General features: G+C 42.7%; 3 protein-coding genes across 3 annotated transcripts; 2 read left to right on the top strand and 1 right to left on the bottom strand.

Annotated features, from left to right (window-relative positions):
• Positions 1 to 279: 279 nt before the first annotated feature.
• Positions 280 to 3,303, bottom strand: LOC148790777 (uncharacterized). The gene is made up of 2 exons (XM_088890812.1): positions 1,059 to 3,303; positions 280 to 978 (listed from the first exon to the last, which is right to left on the bottom strand). Exons 1-2 carry the CDS (start codon positions 1,407 to 1,409, stop codon positions 577 to 579), a joined length of 753 nt encoding a protein of 250 aa, XP_088746938.1. The 5' UTR covers positions 1,410 to 3,303; the 3' UTR covers positions 280 to 576.
• A 727-nt stretch (positions 3,304 to 4,030) lies between these two features.
• On the top strand, positions 4,031 to 7,087 carry LOC104608710 (putative CoA ligase CCL9). Its single transcript, XM_010274765.3, has 4 exons — positions 4,031 to 4,376; positions 4,644 to 5,706; positions 5,885 to 5,988; positions 6,448 to 7,087. Exons 1-4 carry the CDS (start codon positions 4,176 to 4,178, stop codon positions 6,664 to 6,666), a joined length of 1,587 nt encoding a protein of 528 aa, XP_010273067.1. The 5' UTR covers positions 4,031 to 4,175; the 3' UTR covers positions 6,667 to 7,087.
• A 434-nt stretch (positions 7,088 to 7,521) lies between these two features.
• On the top strand, positions 7,522 to 15,683 carry LOC104608708 (serine carboxypeptidase-like 26). The gene is made up of 6 exons (XM_088890529.1): positions 7,522 to 7,776; positions 7,887 to 7,982; positions 8,210 to 8,228; positions 8,321 to 8,403; positions 8,492 to 8,682; positions 15,384 to 15,683. The coding sequence occupies exons 1-4, from the start codon at positions 7,686 to 7,688 to the stop codon at positions 8,391 to 8,393; spliced, it is 279 nt and encodes a 92-aa protein (XP_088746655.1). The 5' UTR covers positions 7,522 to 7,685; the 3' UTR covers positions 8,394 to 8,403; positions 8,492 to 8,682; positions 15,384 to 15,683.

Here is a 15,683-nt window from a genome sequence, read left to right as displayed (position 1 = left end):
TACCCTACAATGTCTGCCCACCTCGGCGTACAATAATGCGAAGTTACCCCTACTCGAAGTCCAGCTCGTTAGCTCGACAATTCGGGGTAACCAACACTTGGAAAAAATCTACTTCGATTATCCCTACTCGTAGTCCAGCCCGTTAGCTTGATAGTTCGGGGCAACCAACAATGACATTTTTGCTCCTATGTGGTTTAGTTCGCCAGTTCGGGGGTTGTTTACACTTAGAAAGTTTTGCACAGAAATAGTCAAAATGCTTATATTTCATTGATCCAAAGTTTGAGTACAAAAAAAAAGAAACTTCCACTATGAACCGAGCTCAGAGGCTCGGGGTATACATCATAAAGGATCAAGGAGAGGCTTCTAGTCATCTCGGGGCTCCTCACCATTGTCTGAGGCTTCGGTAGGAGGATCCGTTTTCATGCAGCTCTCACCGGCACTGGTCTCCTCAACGTCATCCAACAGGTCGCTGTCACTTTCTGCTTCGGAGTCCAGATCTTCAGCAGCTTCGGCAGTCATTTCCTTTGTGATCCTCGAGGTAGTTATGGCACTAAAATCAAGTTGGGGGAACTCACGTCAAGTCAACCACCTACTAAGCTTGAAGCCTTTGTGGTAGCTTGTCGTCCCCACCTCGACTATCTCCCTCCGGTACTCCACCGAAGTCTTGTACTCCTCAATGGCCTTAACCTTGGCCTCCTCTACTACTTGAAGGAGTATCTCAGTCCACTCCTTTACATGAGCCTCGAGGTTCTCCACCTCCCTCTTCAGCGCTGCCTCCCTCTCCACGAGCTCCTTCTTCTCGAACATCAATAGCGTGATCAGCTCTTTCTTAGCCCGCGCGTCCTTCTTCAGTTGGTTATTATCATTGCGGGCTAAGTTCAGCTCGGTATGGGCCTTGCGGGAATACTCCTCGGTTGCAAGGGCCCGCTTCATGTTCACCTCGGACTGATAAGCCAAGGCATGGATGGCAGAATTCACCTACCAAGAGAAGAAAACAAGCATTAGTACATGAAAAACCAAGTACAAGATCGAAGGAGAAGATAAGTCAGAAAACTAACCACCATGCAGTGGGTAGCCGCTCGGGCTCCGAGCTGAGCGAACGGAAATTTGGCCCAGCCAGCGACCTCCTCGGCATACACTGCGTTTTTGCTCTTGAGGCCATATTTCGGAGTCAGAATGCTTTGAGCTGCGTCATCGATGCCTGAAGAAGCAGCAACTGCAGGGGCGGGCTCCGAAGACGTCGCCTCCTTGGGCTCGTGGAGCAGGGAGAGCTTACCAGATTCCTCCTCGACCAAGTCTATCACAGGAGGTTGCTCGGCGATAGATGGCTGCTCGGGCTCTGGAACAGCAGCCAGCGGGGATTCAATGCAAGCTCTTTTTGAAGCTCGCTTCTTCTTACCCTTCTTCATACTCCCAAAGAGTTCAGTCACGGGGATGTCTATGATAGCTGCAACAAAAACGAACTGTCAGAAACAATACCGAAATAAAACAAAGGAAATACAACAAACAACGACCTACCAAGACTCAGACCGGCCTACACAGGCTTCTCCTCGGTCGCGAAGTCTACGAACTTCAAGCCGAGCTCCGCCCAAGATCGGAGTGCCTCCCTTGTCTTCAGGTCCAGATGGACACCGGGGTCCTGGATGGCCGCCCTCCAATGGGTCGGGAAATGCCACCCCTCAGTGTTGCGGACCACAAAGTATCGCCTCTTCCAGGCCGGGACCTTGTTCAGGAGCTCGTGCAAGAGTTTGAAGCCTAGACGTGGTGACAGGTAGTAAGTTTGCCTGTGCTCGGGCAGAACACAGGACAAGTTCTTCTTGATAGAAAGAATAGAAGAAAAGATGTCGAGGTCGAGAGGAAGGCTATAGTCGTGGAAAAGGGAGATGGTTCCTACTACATTACAGATGGAGTTCGGGCTAACTAATCTATGGTGATGTTAAACAACTTTATGACATTGACTATCATGGGGTGAAGTGGCAGTCGAAGACCAGCTACGAGCCGTTCCTCAAAGATTACGATCCCGTCATGACCGTGCTCCCAAGGGAAATTTTCTAAGGGGATACTATACACAAGGTTATCGGGAAGTCTGTACCGGGCTACTAGGGATAGGAGCATGTCCGCCGTCATTGTCGACGGGCCGAAATTATCTGGCACCCGACCTCGATGCGAGGTGGAAGCTAGGTCACCAGAGGCCTCTCGCTCCCCCCGGGGTGAGTCCACCTCGGGAGGACTGCGGAATGCATTCTAACCCGAACTAACCTCCTTGGCAGGATGAAGATCTATGGCCTGAGCCGATGTACCCACCTCAGCTCCAGCGGATTCACCACTCCTGTCTAAAAGACTATCAAAGCTAAAACTAGACATAATGGAAGACGCGGAATTGAAAAAGAGAGCTAGGGGAGACTCACCAAAAGAGAGACCGAACTAAAGAAAGGAAGACGACCTCGGGAAGACACCGAACTGAAGGACTTCGAGTGCGACCTCAGAATGTGAATTATCGGACTTGTGGCAAAGAAAATGAGTCCCTTTCCCCCTATTTATAGCCACTATATCCGAGAATCAACAGTCGAGATCGTCACAATCCAACGACTCCTAGGAAAACCGGTTGCACGACCCCTGAGGTTAAAATCAGTTTAGCGCGTGTTTTGACGTCCGCGGAGTTTATAAAACGGCTTGACGTCCGTGCGTACACCTTACGCGACCTGGGTTGTCCCTAGTTGAGCCAAGCGGTCGAGCTGGTCTGACCAATGATTCACCCGTCAGACCGCCTAGACCTCGTGCCAAATCCACCTGTACTCATCATGAACTCCCTGCACCGGGTTGAGACCCCTGGCTCGGGGAGTGGGTGCAATTGATGAAGGGTGATTTGGCTCCGACCTAGCAAAAATGGGACACGTGGACACGACCTGACAAAGAGATGACAACTCAGCCTGACAAGTTTAATTCGCAACAATTGACCTCGGGTATTCAGTCACCTCGGCATAAGGGCCGCCTCGGCATAAGGTTCGCCTCGATGCAGGGTCACCTCGGTATTAAATCTAGTTCGGAACTAAAAGACCGAAGTATCAGCTCGGGACCAACAACTCGAATCGCCACGTAACTAATTCCCGCATGACCAACTCTAGAGGTCTCTCCAACGGATCCCGAATCTCTCGTGATTACGATGAGCTAACAAATCCTGACTTTTCCGAGATCACAATGAGGACTCATCCCGACTCCGTCGAAGTTGGAAGTGGAATGATAAGCCTTACCTATATACTGCTCCTTCGGAAGCGGAACGAACTCTATCTCCACACCCCGGATATCCCGGAGCTCTTTCGTGAGCTCCATGACTACTTTAGTATATAAAGGCACCAACCCCAATGGTGCAAGGTACGCGAGATTTTTCTACTCTCTAGTTCTCTAACTCTCTAAACTCTCTAAACTTTTCAGTTCGCATCAGTTTACAGACTTAAGCATGAGAGCGACCTCACCGGATTAACCACCCCAAATTCTCTGGTCCTTTCTTGCAAATCAATAGTAGGAAGTACTAAGATCGCGCAACATCATTTCGTCCTCAATTTTTTGCGAAATGAAAAAATCTGTAAATCTACTCTCTTTCAGCGTACTCCACCTGCCCCTCCTCCGTATTGTCTAGCTGCAAGACCAAAGGCCGCCTCGTCACGATACCAAATCCCCTTAATTATGAAAATTGTATTTATGCTGCCATGAACAATTTCTGTTAATAAATATTAAGGTACTCTAGCGGATAATAAATTTTAGAAAACAAAAGATAACTGACATGGGTTGCTGAGGTTATGAAAAGTTATGAATTTAAGAGAAATATCGAAAAATCATTAATGAATTTTAGACAATTTCGTTATAAGAAAAGGAGAATACACCAGAAAGATGGCAGTTGGCATACTCAAGCTGACCATCTCTGCCAGGCGACCCTGGCCCACACTAATGAGACCATCTTTGATCTTTTTCCACGTAGCGGCCTGCCCTCCCAGGAACGAAACCCTCTCTACCTTCCTTCACGCATCACGCATCACGCGCCCCTTCTCCTCCTCTATATATCCTTACCTCTTCCCCCCTTCTCCACCCCCATCCGGCCATCTCCCACCTCTAGACTCCAGTTCGTTTATAGAAATATATATATATATCAATAAACACAACAAATACAGGGTCAATATATGGAGAAACTCACTCTCACCAGTTTGTTGAAGCAAGCCGCCGGGAAGTTCCCCTCCCGCCGAGCTCTTTCCGTTTCCGGCAAGTACGATTTGACACATGCTCGTTTGCAACAACTAGTCGATCAAGCCGCCTCTCGCCTCATCGCCTCCGGTATTAACGCCGGCGATGTCGTTGCTCTCACCTTCCCCAACACTGCCGAGGTTCGATTCCTCTGTCCTCCCATTTTATTTCCCTAATCGAAGCTACCTTGTTTCTGTTCTTCGTTCTCATGACATCACTACCCTGCATTCTCAATGCTGCGAACATCAGAAAATATTTTGGTATATTTTTTAAATTGCGAAAATTTTCTCGGCTACTATTTTATTCAAATAATTTTTTCTTGTATAAATTATAAACACCAAGTACAAGGACGACGATTTCATCCATTAATTTATGTATGTACGTGCATAAATTTTGTCGTTTTGCAGTTCGTCGTCATGTTCTTGGCTGTAATCCGAGCCCGAGCCACGGCTGCACCGCTCAACCCTGCCTACACTCCGGAAGAGTTTGAGTTCTATTTGTCCGATTCGGAATCAAATCTCCTCTTGACATCGCAAGAAGGGAACCAGTCGGCTCAAGCCGCTGCTGCGAAACTCAACATCCCCCACATTACAGTCACGCTGTCTCACGAAGACGAAGACGTGAATCTGTCTTCGTCGTCTTCCGACTCCAAGACGACGGTCTCGTTTCCAAACTCGATAGACCGAATCGTCAACGAGTCGTCCGACGTAGCGCTGTTCCTCCACACTTCCGGCACCACGAGCCGCCCAAAAGGTGTGCCCCTTACGCAGTTCAACCTCGCCTCCTCTGTAAATAACATAAAATCCGTGTACAAAATCACCGAATCCGACTCAACCGTTCTGGTCCTTCCGCTCTTCCACGTTCACGGTTTAATGGCCGGGTTACTGAGTTCACTCGTCGCCGGAGCCGCCGTGACTCTCCCAGCTGCGGGACGCTTTTCCGCTTCCACGTTCTGGTCAGACATGCTCGCTTATAACGCTACGTGGTATACGGCGGTCCCTACTATTCACCAGATCATCTTAGACCGCCACCTCAGTAAGCCGGAGCCAAAGTACCCGGAGCTCCGATTCATAAGGAGCTGCAGTGCGTCACTGGCGCCGTCTATATTGACTCGGCTGGAGGAAGCATTCAACGCTCCGGTGTTGGAGGCATACGCCATGACGGAGGCGTCGCATCTGATGGCGACGAATCCATTGCCTGAGGACGGTGCGCACAAGCCGGGGTCGGTTGGGAAGCCAGTGGGGCAGGAGATGGCGATACTGGATGAGAATGGTGTGGCACAAGCGGCGGAGGTTAAGGGGGAGGTATGTATTAGGGGGCCAAATGTAACCAAAGGCTACAAGAACAACCCTGAAGCCAACAAGGCGGCCTTCAGTTTCGGATGGTTCCATACCGGAGATGTCGGCTTCTTGGACTCGGAGGGATATCTGCATCTCGTCGGCCGGATCAAGGAGCTTATCAACCGCGGAGGTAAATCAATTTCCTTTTTTTTTTTTGTTCTTATAATAATAGCTTTCGTGTTCTTAGAATTTAGATATAGTTTTGAGAAAATCTAAGAAACTTGTCGACTCAGTTCAGGATAAAACTTTATGGACGAGTAAGTTCGATAGTTTCTTACTATAATATTCGTCCTATTTTTTGTCTTCAGGAGAGAAGATTTCACCGATTGAAGTGGATGCAGTTCTCTTGTCTCATCCAGACATTGCCGAGGCGGTTGCCTTTGGAGTTCCCGACGATAAATATGGCGAAGAGGTAAAGCCCAAGAGCGTCCTGTGTGTGTGTGTCCTCAAGCTACTCAGCCTTCAACCTGAGGCAATTTGCGTGTGTGAACGACATTCACTGGTTGCAACTATCCTACTGCGACAGTGATTAGATTCTGTGATTCACCCACTAATCACCATTATAGATTATGGTTGAGATCATTGGCTTGGCCATGGCTTTGAGTGACTGAACTTGGGTTGGCTCCATTGGGGTGGGTAAGCAGGCCTCAAGTCAAAGTCATCAACCTAAATGCGGTCCCTGTCTCGTAAGTTACAACTATATTTATTATTTAAGAAAGAACTGACGTCCTTTAATTATGTCCGCCCCAAAATGAACAAAATGCCGTGGCCCGAACCAAGGAAGACCAGAAAAATTGAAGCCTTTGTATGGTCAAATTTGGCGTTTTATGGATGTTTAACGCATCTCTGTATTGTAACTTTTGGTGAACAGATCAACTGTGCGGTGATTCCTAGAGAAGATACGGACATAAGGGAGGAGGAAGTGCTGAGATTTTGCAAGAAGAATCTGGCTTCGTTCAAGGTCCCTAAGAAAGTCTTCATAACCGACTCTCTCCCGAAGACTGCAACTGGGAAGATCCAAAGGCGCTTTGTAGCTGAACACTTCCTTGCTCAAATCTCTACCGCTCAAGTCCCCAAATTCGGGGCCTAAACCAAATATATACACAAAGAAACACTAGAGTGTGAGTACTGACTACTGAGTAGTAGTACCATGCACGGCCTGCCCTACACATATGATGAAGTGTTATCTGAAATTAATAGATTAAGTAATTAGCAAATAGTAATGCCCCCTCCCTTGTGGTGACAAGGACTCGGGAGGCAACGCAGGACTCATATGTATTAGCACTTTTTTTTTTGACAGGTGACTCATGTATTAGCACTTGAGTTGACAAATATTAGAAAAAGGAATGAAGTTCAATACCAGCAAGCAGGAAGCTTGTGGTCATTCATTCAAGTTGTGTCAAAATTGTAAAATTTTTATGATATTCTTTTTGCCTTCATTTTCATTTTAATGTGATCTTATATCTTATATATATTAATATGAAAGGAGTGTTCTCCCATCTTACTGTTCATTTATTGTATACTCGAGTTTTTCCATTGCAAGATATCATACATATTCATACTTTATATTTTTTTATTACATAACGTGATATTTGTTCATATTCCATCTTTTTTTTTCGAGATCTATTTTATTTTTTTCTCTATTTTCTGCCTCTCCGCTCTCTTACCCCCTCAATGCATTTGCAATTTTTCAAATTAGGTACTCCTTCCACCTACATGGTTGGGGTTACAGTTTGGTTTGATTCTCTAGCAGGAGGAATTGTTGTTTGATTTTGGTTTTATTTTATTATATTTCATTATGGTTCCAATTTTGCTAATGAGAAATGGGTTTTGTTTTTCTTTTGGTGGGTTACTGTTCTTTTACTTCTCTTCGAGACCCAAAGAGAGATAAGATCACCGAGATACATGACAATGAAATGGATGGGTTTTGTTTTTCTTTTGGTAGGTTACTGTTCTACTTCTCCTCTTCAACACCAGAGAGAGATAGGATCACCAAGTCAACAGGCTAACAGAGCCTTGTTGTACTGATTAACAGAGGCACCGACAAGTCGTTGGCCCGAGTCAAGACCACTCATTTTGTGGCTGAATGGAGGGACCGGGTGCTCATCTATGGCTTATGGTGCGGCTGAAGAGATGTGGCCATTCCGTATCCATCCCGAAAGGAAGACCCTCTTCTTCAACCCCTATGCTTGGAACAATCGTATGTCAAATTTTAGTGTAACCTCTGTTCTCTTATCAAAACTTGTAAGGGAAAAAGAGAATAATTGGCGCCTATATACGTAATCCTAATCGCATTTTTGTGTGTTGCAGCGGCGAAGATGCTTTTCCTAGAATCTCCAACGGTGGTCGGTTTCTCGTATTCAAATACTTTATCTGACTTGTATACCACCAGTGACCAGAGGACAGGTGCTTTTTTTAAATTAATTATTGTTTTGGGTGTTTACGATAATACCCCTCTAGTTGTTTTTGCTCTATCTATTCCAAATCAATATGTTCCGCAATTATCTTAACTTGTTTACCAGAGAATCCTTCTATTAATTTCAAAGGTTTCTTTGTAAGTTGATGAGAATTTTCTTTTGCATGTCTTGGACTCTTTATGCTTAACCGCAATTCAACATTTATATGGTTTCTAGTTTCCGTTCTCCTTTTCAGGTTAGAAACGTTGTTACTCATGATTGCCATGATTATGTGGCACCTTTCGAATATTGGTGGACTCATGGTTTAATTTCTGATGCTACTTACAGAACTCTAAGAGCTGCTTGTGACTTTGGATCCCCACAACACCCTCATATTGTTGTCTTCTCTGTCATACTCTGATATTTTTGAGGTACAATGTCATCTTAGCTCATGGATATTCCTGTGTAGTTTCTTCCCTAAGCACCATGTAAGAGTGCTATCTTTCATAATCTGTGCAGGGTCTTTAGAAGTATTGACAAGCATAAATGTTGGTCACACCCTGAGACACTTGAATTTGTTATCCGAGTATAAGATGTGAAAATTCTGTTCCCTCTGTGCCTCTATTAACACTTTCTGATAGGGCATGACCTTTCAACCCCATTGTTGTTTGGCCATGCTTTACATGTCTTTATCAATGGACAACTTTCAGGTATACTGGTTTTATGTTTATTTCATGGAATTAGAAACTTGTACAAGATTGTGGTTTGATAGTTTAAGCTCTCAGAATACACAATCTTTTTCATCTGAAAAGTTGTTGTTGCTTTACCTTGATAATAGAATCTGCTTCTAGGACAAGGGAGAAAAGAATATTTACTGTTATAGGGAAGGTCAACCTGTGTGCTAGAATCAATAGAATTGCGCTTGCGCTTCTTGGATTGCCAATCGGTGCCCTGTTTTAATTAGTTTCATGCTTTGGTCAAGGCACAATGACTTAGTATCTAAATATGCTAACACCATAGTCTTTAGCCTTGAAGAAATTTCACAAAATTTTGATTTTATTTGAGCCAAACAAAATTCAAACTACCAAATTTTAGGCTACAGAGGTTTTGAGGGGATGAAAAAATTAAACAATAAAAGATATATCTACAATTACATTTATTTCAAACACAATTAAAATAATTTTTAAAGTACAGATATGATTAAACAAGTAAAACTTAAGTCCTAACAAAGAGTGGAATTTTGCAGAGCTAGGTGCCGTCTTGTCAGCTATAGGATTGTATCTCTCTTTTTTGTTTAATGAATTTTTCATCTTACTCTTGGAAAAAGTGTATGGAATAAATACAATTAGTTAGTATATGTTGGTATATTATTGGGTTCAGATCATCATTGCTAATATGTTAAGGCAAACAATTTAGGTTGACATTTAAGATCAAAATCTCTTTCAACAAGCTAAGTATAATGCTCAATGCATGCCTTGTAGTAATTAGCATTAGAAAGTAAGGCAGTAATTGTCATAACCATCATCTCTTCAATAGTAGTAGTTAAGAAATAAGACTAGCACCAAATATGTGTCAACATTATATGTCAAAAAAGGGCTATTACCAGTGTGAAAACCTTATTTAGTCCTAGGTTATAGTAGAAAAGAAGGAGAAGAAGAAGAAGAGGAGAAGAAGAAGAAGGGTTCGGCCAATAGAGGAAAATTTGTCCTCTCTCTAATCGACCCACTTGTATTTATCTCCAATAACATAGTTACAAGAAAGACCATATTGCCCCTCATAAGTGATGGAACACATAACTTAAACTTGAATAAAATAGACATTTCACTCTCAAATAGATAAACCCAAATGACCAAAATACCCTTGTTTTGTGTACTCTAACACTCCCTCTCAAGTTGGATAGTATATGTCATATAATCCCAACTTGTTACAAATATAATCTACTTTGCCCCGAGACAATCCCTTTGTAAAGAGATCTACCCACTGATTTCCTGAACTCACATAAGATGTGGTTATCATTCCACTTATCACTCTCTCACAAAGTGACAATTGACCTCAATATGCTTGGTTCTCTTATGGAAGACTGGCTTGGAAGAGATGTGAACAGCAGCTTGGTTATCACAGTATAGTCTCATAGTTTTGTCAACCGAGAACCCCATCTCTTGTAGCAAGTTCTTCAACCATACTATTTCACATGTGGTATGAGTCATAGCTGTGTACTTAGCTTCTGCACTACTCCTTGCCACTACTGTTTGTTTCTTGTTCTTCCAAGTTACAAGATTGCCACCAAGGAAGGTACAATACCCTGTAGTTGATCTCTTGTCTGATATAGAACCAGCCCAATCAGCATCTGTATATCCTACTATTTCAAGAGTCCATCTACTTTTGTATAGCAAACCACCACCTGGAGCACCCTTCAGGTACCTAACAATCCTTAGAACTGCTTCCCAATGAGGAATCCGATGATGTTGCATAAACTGACTCACCATACTTACAGCAAATGATATATCTGGTCGGGTAATAGTCAGATAATTCAACTTTCCCACCAACCTCTTGTATCTTCCAGGATTATCAAACTCTTCACTTGCATAACACTCAACTTGACATTAAGTTCCATAGGAGTCTGTTGATTTAGCACCTAACAGTCATGTTTCTTTAAGTAGGTCAAGAACATATTTTCTTTGACATAAGTTAATTCCATGCCTTGACCTTGCAACATCTATTCTCAATAAGTACTTTAGTTTACCCAAATCTTTCGTATTGAAGTGGTCCTATAGGAATTTCTTCAACCTGTCAATCCCATTATTGTCACTCCCAGTTATGACAATATCATCAACATACACCACTAACAAGATTTTTCCATCTTTTGAGTCATGGCTAAACACAGAATAGTCTACCTGACACTATTTTATCCCAAAGTCTTTCACTACTTCACTGAACCTGCCAAACCATGCGCGTGGAGATTGTTTCAGTCCATAAATTGCCTTTTTGAATCTATAAACCTTACCATCCTCCCCTTGAGCAACAAACCCTGGTGGTTGCTCCATATACGCTTCCTCAATGAGATCACCATGTAGGAAAACATTTTTTATATCAAGTTACACGAGGCCAATCATACATAGCAGCTAATGAAACCAACACACAAACTGAAGCAATTTTAGCCACAGGAGAAAATGTCTCCATATAGTCCACACCATACAACTGAGAATAGCCCTTGGCCACTAACCTGGCCTTCAATCGCTCCACATTGCCATCTAGAAGATACTTCACTATGTAGACCCACTTACACCCAACAGCATGCTTACTAGGAGGAAGAGCAGTGAGTTCCCACGTGTGATTATGTTGTAAAGCAAATAGTTCATCTTCTATTGCTTGCCACCACCCTGGGGAGGTAAGGGCTTCCTGGACAGTATTGGGAATGGAAACAGATGATAGCAATGATATAAAGTTGCGATAAGAAGCAGAAAGGTGAGCAACTGAAATATAGTGTGAAATAGGATGAGAAGTACAAGTGCGTTTACCTTTCCGCAGGACAATAGGAAGATCAAGGTCCAAGGAAGAAGAAGCAATGACAGGATCTATCGACAATGGCTGAATTGGAGGAGGGGTCGGTTCTCTTCTGTAATTTTACATTTGTCTGATTGGTGGCCTCTCAGTAGTAACTGGCACAAGAGGTGAATGTGCAAATGGAATGGGAACTAAGAGAAGGGGATCCGCAACAAGGACGGGAAGAGGAACTACGGAGGAAGGAGAAGAAACCACGGCATCCGAGAAAAAATGAACCGATTCAAAGAAAGCGATATCGGAGCACACAAATGACTTATGGAAGTTAGGGTTATAGCACTTATACCCTTTCTGAGTCCTTGAGTAGCCAAGGAAGATACACTTAGTAGCTCGTGCATCTAACTTGTCTAAACCAAGCCCCAAGTTCTGAACAAAACAAACACATCCAAAGACACTTGGAGTGAGAAGAAACGGAGACAAAGTGGGAAACAACACCGAGAATGGAGATTGACTTCCAAGGATGGACATGGGCATCCGATTGATGAGAACATAGGATGTGAGGACAGCAATACTTAGAGCACCATTCTGTTGTGGAGTGTAGGCACAATTCACTGCAATGGTATAGAGGACTTAAGCATTAAAGATCGAGCAGTTTCAAGGAGATGTTGATTTTTCCGTTCAGCTACACTGTTCTGTTGTGGGGTGTAGGCACAAGAAGATTGATGAATTATCCCATGGTGCACTAAGTATTGCTGAAATGGTATAGAGGTGTACTCTTTGGCATTATCGGAGCGAAAAATTTTAATATGAACACCAAATTGGGTACGTATTTCAGCATAAATTTTTTGAAAAATAGAGAACAATTCACTGCAATCTTTCATAAGATAAATCCATGTCATCCTTGAAAAGTCATCAACAAAAATTACAAAATACTTATAGTCATTGTATGACATCACTTTGATCGGACCCAAGACACCAAAATGAACTAAAGAAAAAGGACTCAAGACACGACTATCAATTCTTGGACTAAAAGAGACTCTATGATGTTTCCCAAGCTGACATGACTCACAATCTAAAGATGAAAGATGACTAAAGGAAGGAACCAGCAACTTCAGAGCCTTGAGAGAATGATGGCCAAATCTGCAGTGCCATTGAAAATGAGTAAGAGACGACTGAAAAGCTACAAGAGGGCCACCACCGTCAAGGTAATACAATCCACCTGCCTCATACCCTCCACCAATCTTTATCCCCGTCTTGAGATCCTAGAGCACACAAGAAGAGGGATAAAAGGTTATGGAACAATTAAGTGACTTGGTTAATCTACTAACACACATAAGGTTAAAGGGGAATTTGGGGACATATAAAATAGGTGATAAAGATAAGGAGGAGAGATCAACATCACCAACACCACAGATGGGAGGTGTAGAACCATTAGCAAGAGTAACTGTTTGAGATGTGGAGGACTGAGAAAGAGAAGAAAATACATTAGGAATCCTAGACATATGGTCCGAGGCTCTAGAGTCAATGATCCAGTGTGAAGGCTTGGAAGCTAAGCAAGCCATACCTGAATGGGCAAGGGTAGTTGTGTTCTGCTGAGAAGATGTCTGAAGGAACTGCTCATATACTGCACAGAGTACACTGACCATCTCCTTCCTAGAAACACCAGTAGATGTGGAGGGGATCAGGTCAGGTTGCTGACTTTCAGTACCAATACCACTATCCTTAGTTACAGCATGGTTAGCCCAAGTGTTAGGTGGACCATGTAAATCATAACAGAAATTAACCGTGTGCCCCTCTAATCCACAGTATGTACACTTCCTAAGGGCATTACTTCTTCCTTTACCACGACCTCCCCCTGAGTCCCAACCTCCACTCCGGCCATCAGCACGGTTAAACATGGGACCACCATGGTTACCTAGAAGTCCACGGCCACCACCACCACCTCTATTTCCATGGCCTCCCCCTCTAGTCACCACAAAACTAGATCTATCTGAGAGAGAAGAATGCCCTGTAGACTCAATAGATGTCCTCTTAAGACGAGCAAAAACTTCTTCAAGTGAGGGAAGAGCAGACCCCCCTAGTATTTTTGCTCGAACAGACTCATATTCAGCCTTCAAACCCACTAGAAACCTTGTCACATCAAGTTGCCCACGCTGTTATTGTTGAATTTGAACATCCTATGTCAGAGGATGATACACATTGAACTCATTTCGGATATTCCTCAGATTTGCATAGTATTCCTCCAAGCTTTGACTGCCTTGCTTCAGATTAAAATACTCTTGGTACAACTAATACACCCTAGTTGTATTGTCTTGCCCAGAATACAGTTTCTTAGCATGATCCTAGATTTTTTTAGTTGTATCTAGGAACATAAAGTTTACGCTAATTTTTAGTTCCATGCTATTCTACAGTCATGTCATTATTTGTGCATCTTCTTGTTCCTAGTCACTAAACCCTAGAGAATCAGAGAAGGGTTTATCCTCTCTCACATGTTTTACTTTTTTTCTTGGCTTTTAAAAACACCTCCACAGATTTTGCCCACGGCACATAATTCTCACCATTCAACTTAATAGATGTCATTTGAACATTTAGGTAATCTGGAGAAATCATAATGCCTGTTTTATTGTCATTCCCATCTCCAATTGATGCCATCTTAACTAATTCACCTTACTTCACAAAGAAACCACTGTTATATGTAGAATATTCACCTTCAAATATTTAGCACAACCTCACGCACCTCCACAAAACTTATCACTTTCAGCACCACCAACTTCTTCAAATACACATTACACATCAAATACAAAAGCTGAAATCACTCATTCATTAAATCAAACACTTGTACTGCACACTACAGAACCATTCACACACCAAATACAAGGGCTGAAATCACTCAGCCACTAAACCAAACACTTACACTGCACTCTGCAGAACCAACTTGTACTCAGCTGAACACTGTTCACCTAAACTTGCTCTCTTTGTACCATCGAATAGAGAGCTTCCTACCAATCACCACAAACAGCCACTGCACCACAAACCGGAGGCATGAAGGCCTCCTATAGAGAAAAATGACCACTCATTTTCAGCCTTTCCCTTAATCTCCAAGTGGTTCTTGAGAAATATGCAAAACCCTAGAGAGGAGAGCGATAAAAAAAATTGGGTAAACCAAAAAAAAAAGAGCAAGACGAGCAAATCTGAACTTGTTACATGCGCTCTGATACCATGTGAAAACCTTATTTAGTCCTAGGCTACAGTAGAGAAGAAGGAGAAGAAGAAGAAGAAGAAGGGTTCGACCAGTAGAGGAAAATCTGTCCTCTCTAGTCGACCCACTTGTATTTATCTCCAATGACATAGTTACAAGAAAGACCATACTGTCCCTCATAAGTGATGGGACACATAACTTAAACTTGAATAAAACCGACTTTTCACTCTCAAATAGATAAACCCAAATGACCAAAATGCCCCTGTTTTGTGTACTCTAACAACCAGACTAGAACATGATCCATTCACCATGCTACATACCCCATCACAAGGAGATCTAGGAATCACCATTTAATGATTCCATCAGGATCTCTCTCTCAAATATAAATCTTAGACAAGTAGTACACTGAATGAGGTCAATGTAATAAACTTTGGGCTTAAAAGAAAACCAAGAGCTCTAATTGTTCAATTGTTTTTACATAATTTGTGATAAATCTACTGTTTTAATATCTAGATAAGTAGTAAGGCTATTTCCATTCTCCTGTTCAAGTGATTAAATTATGCATCTATATTTGGTAATGAAAGGAGCAAGGAGGTTGCTATTGCTGGGCTAAAGTTGAAGGCTAAGTATTTACAATGGTTGAGTGCGTATATGAAATTGCGATTGATTCTGTTTTTGTTTAAAAAATATCAATTGTAATTGTTAATGCAGATTAAAGATGGGGAGAGATGCAATTAAGGCTAAGGATGCTGCGGAATCCTTCTCATATTATTTGGGAGTTCAGTTCTTGTTGATGTGTTCATACACTTTTCAGCCAAACATGGAGAAAGAAAGTCCTTTATTCTTGGAAACCCTCAAGAAAAAAAAAATGTTGCCTTCATCTTATTTGTTCTCATAGTACAATAAATGAGAACACCTAATGTTGTTTCATTTATCTTTTGTTTTCCTTTTTACTTTACATGTACTTCCCCAAAGAGGTAATTTTTTGCTATGTCTTGCTGTTTAGTGTCA

This window comes from Nelumbo nucifera, chromosome 6 (genome assembly GCF_055504915.1).
Source record: "Nelumbo nucifera cultivar China Antique chromosome 6, China Antique-T2T, whole genome shotgun sequence".
Classification (NCBI taxonomy): Eukaryota; Viridiplantae; Streptophyta; class Magnoliopsida; order Proteales; family Nelumbonaceae; genus Nelumbo; species Nelumbo nucifera.
Note: the sequence above shows the minus strand (reverse complement) of the source record. Positions and strands in the feature narration are given on the sequence as shown.

Bases quoted from the DNA above. Each gene is read 5' to 3' on its own strand.
- LOC148790777 (XM_088890812.1), bottom strand. From the start codon at position 1,409: ATGAAGAAGGGTAAGAAGAAGCGAGCTTCAAAAAGAGCTTGCATTGAA. The intron at 979-1,058 runs GTTAGTTTTCTG...TTCTCTTGGTAG, and splicing joins CGGCTACCCACTGCATGGTG to GTGAATTCTGCCATCCATGC.
- LOC104608710 (XM_010274765.3), top strand. From the start codon at position 4,176: ATGGAGAAACTCACTCTCACCAGTTTGTTGAAGCAAGCCGCCGGGAAG. The intron at 4,377-4,643 runs GTTCGATTCCTC...GTCGTTTTGCAG, and splicing joins CCTTCCCCAACACTGCCGAG to TTCGTCGTCATGTTCTTGGC. The intron at 5,989-6,447 runs GTAAAGCCCAAG...TTTGGTGAACAG, and splicing joins ACGATAAATATGGCGAAGAG to ATCAACTGTGCGGTGATTCC.
- LOC104608708 (XM_088890529.1), top strand. From the start codon at position 7,686: ATGGCTTATGGTGCGGCTGAAGAGATGTGGCCATTCCGTATCCATCCC. The intron at 7,777-7,886 runs GTATGTCAAATT...TGTGTGTTGCAG, and splicing joins CCCCTATGCTTGGAACAATC to CGGCGAAGATGCTTTTCCTA.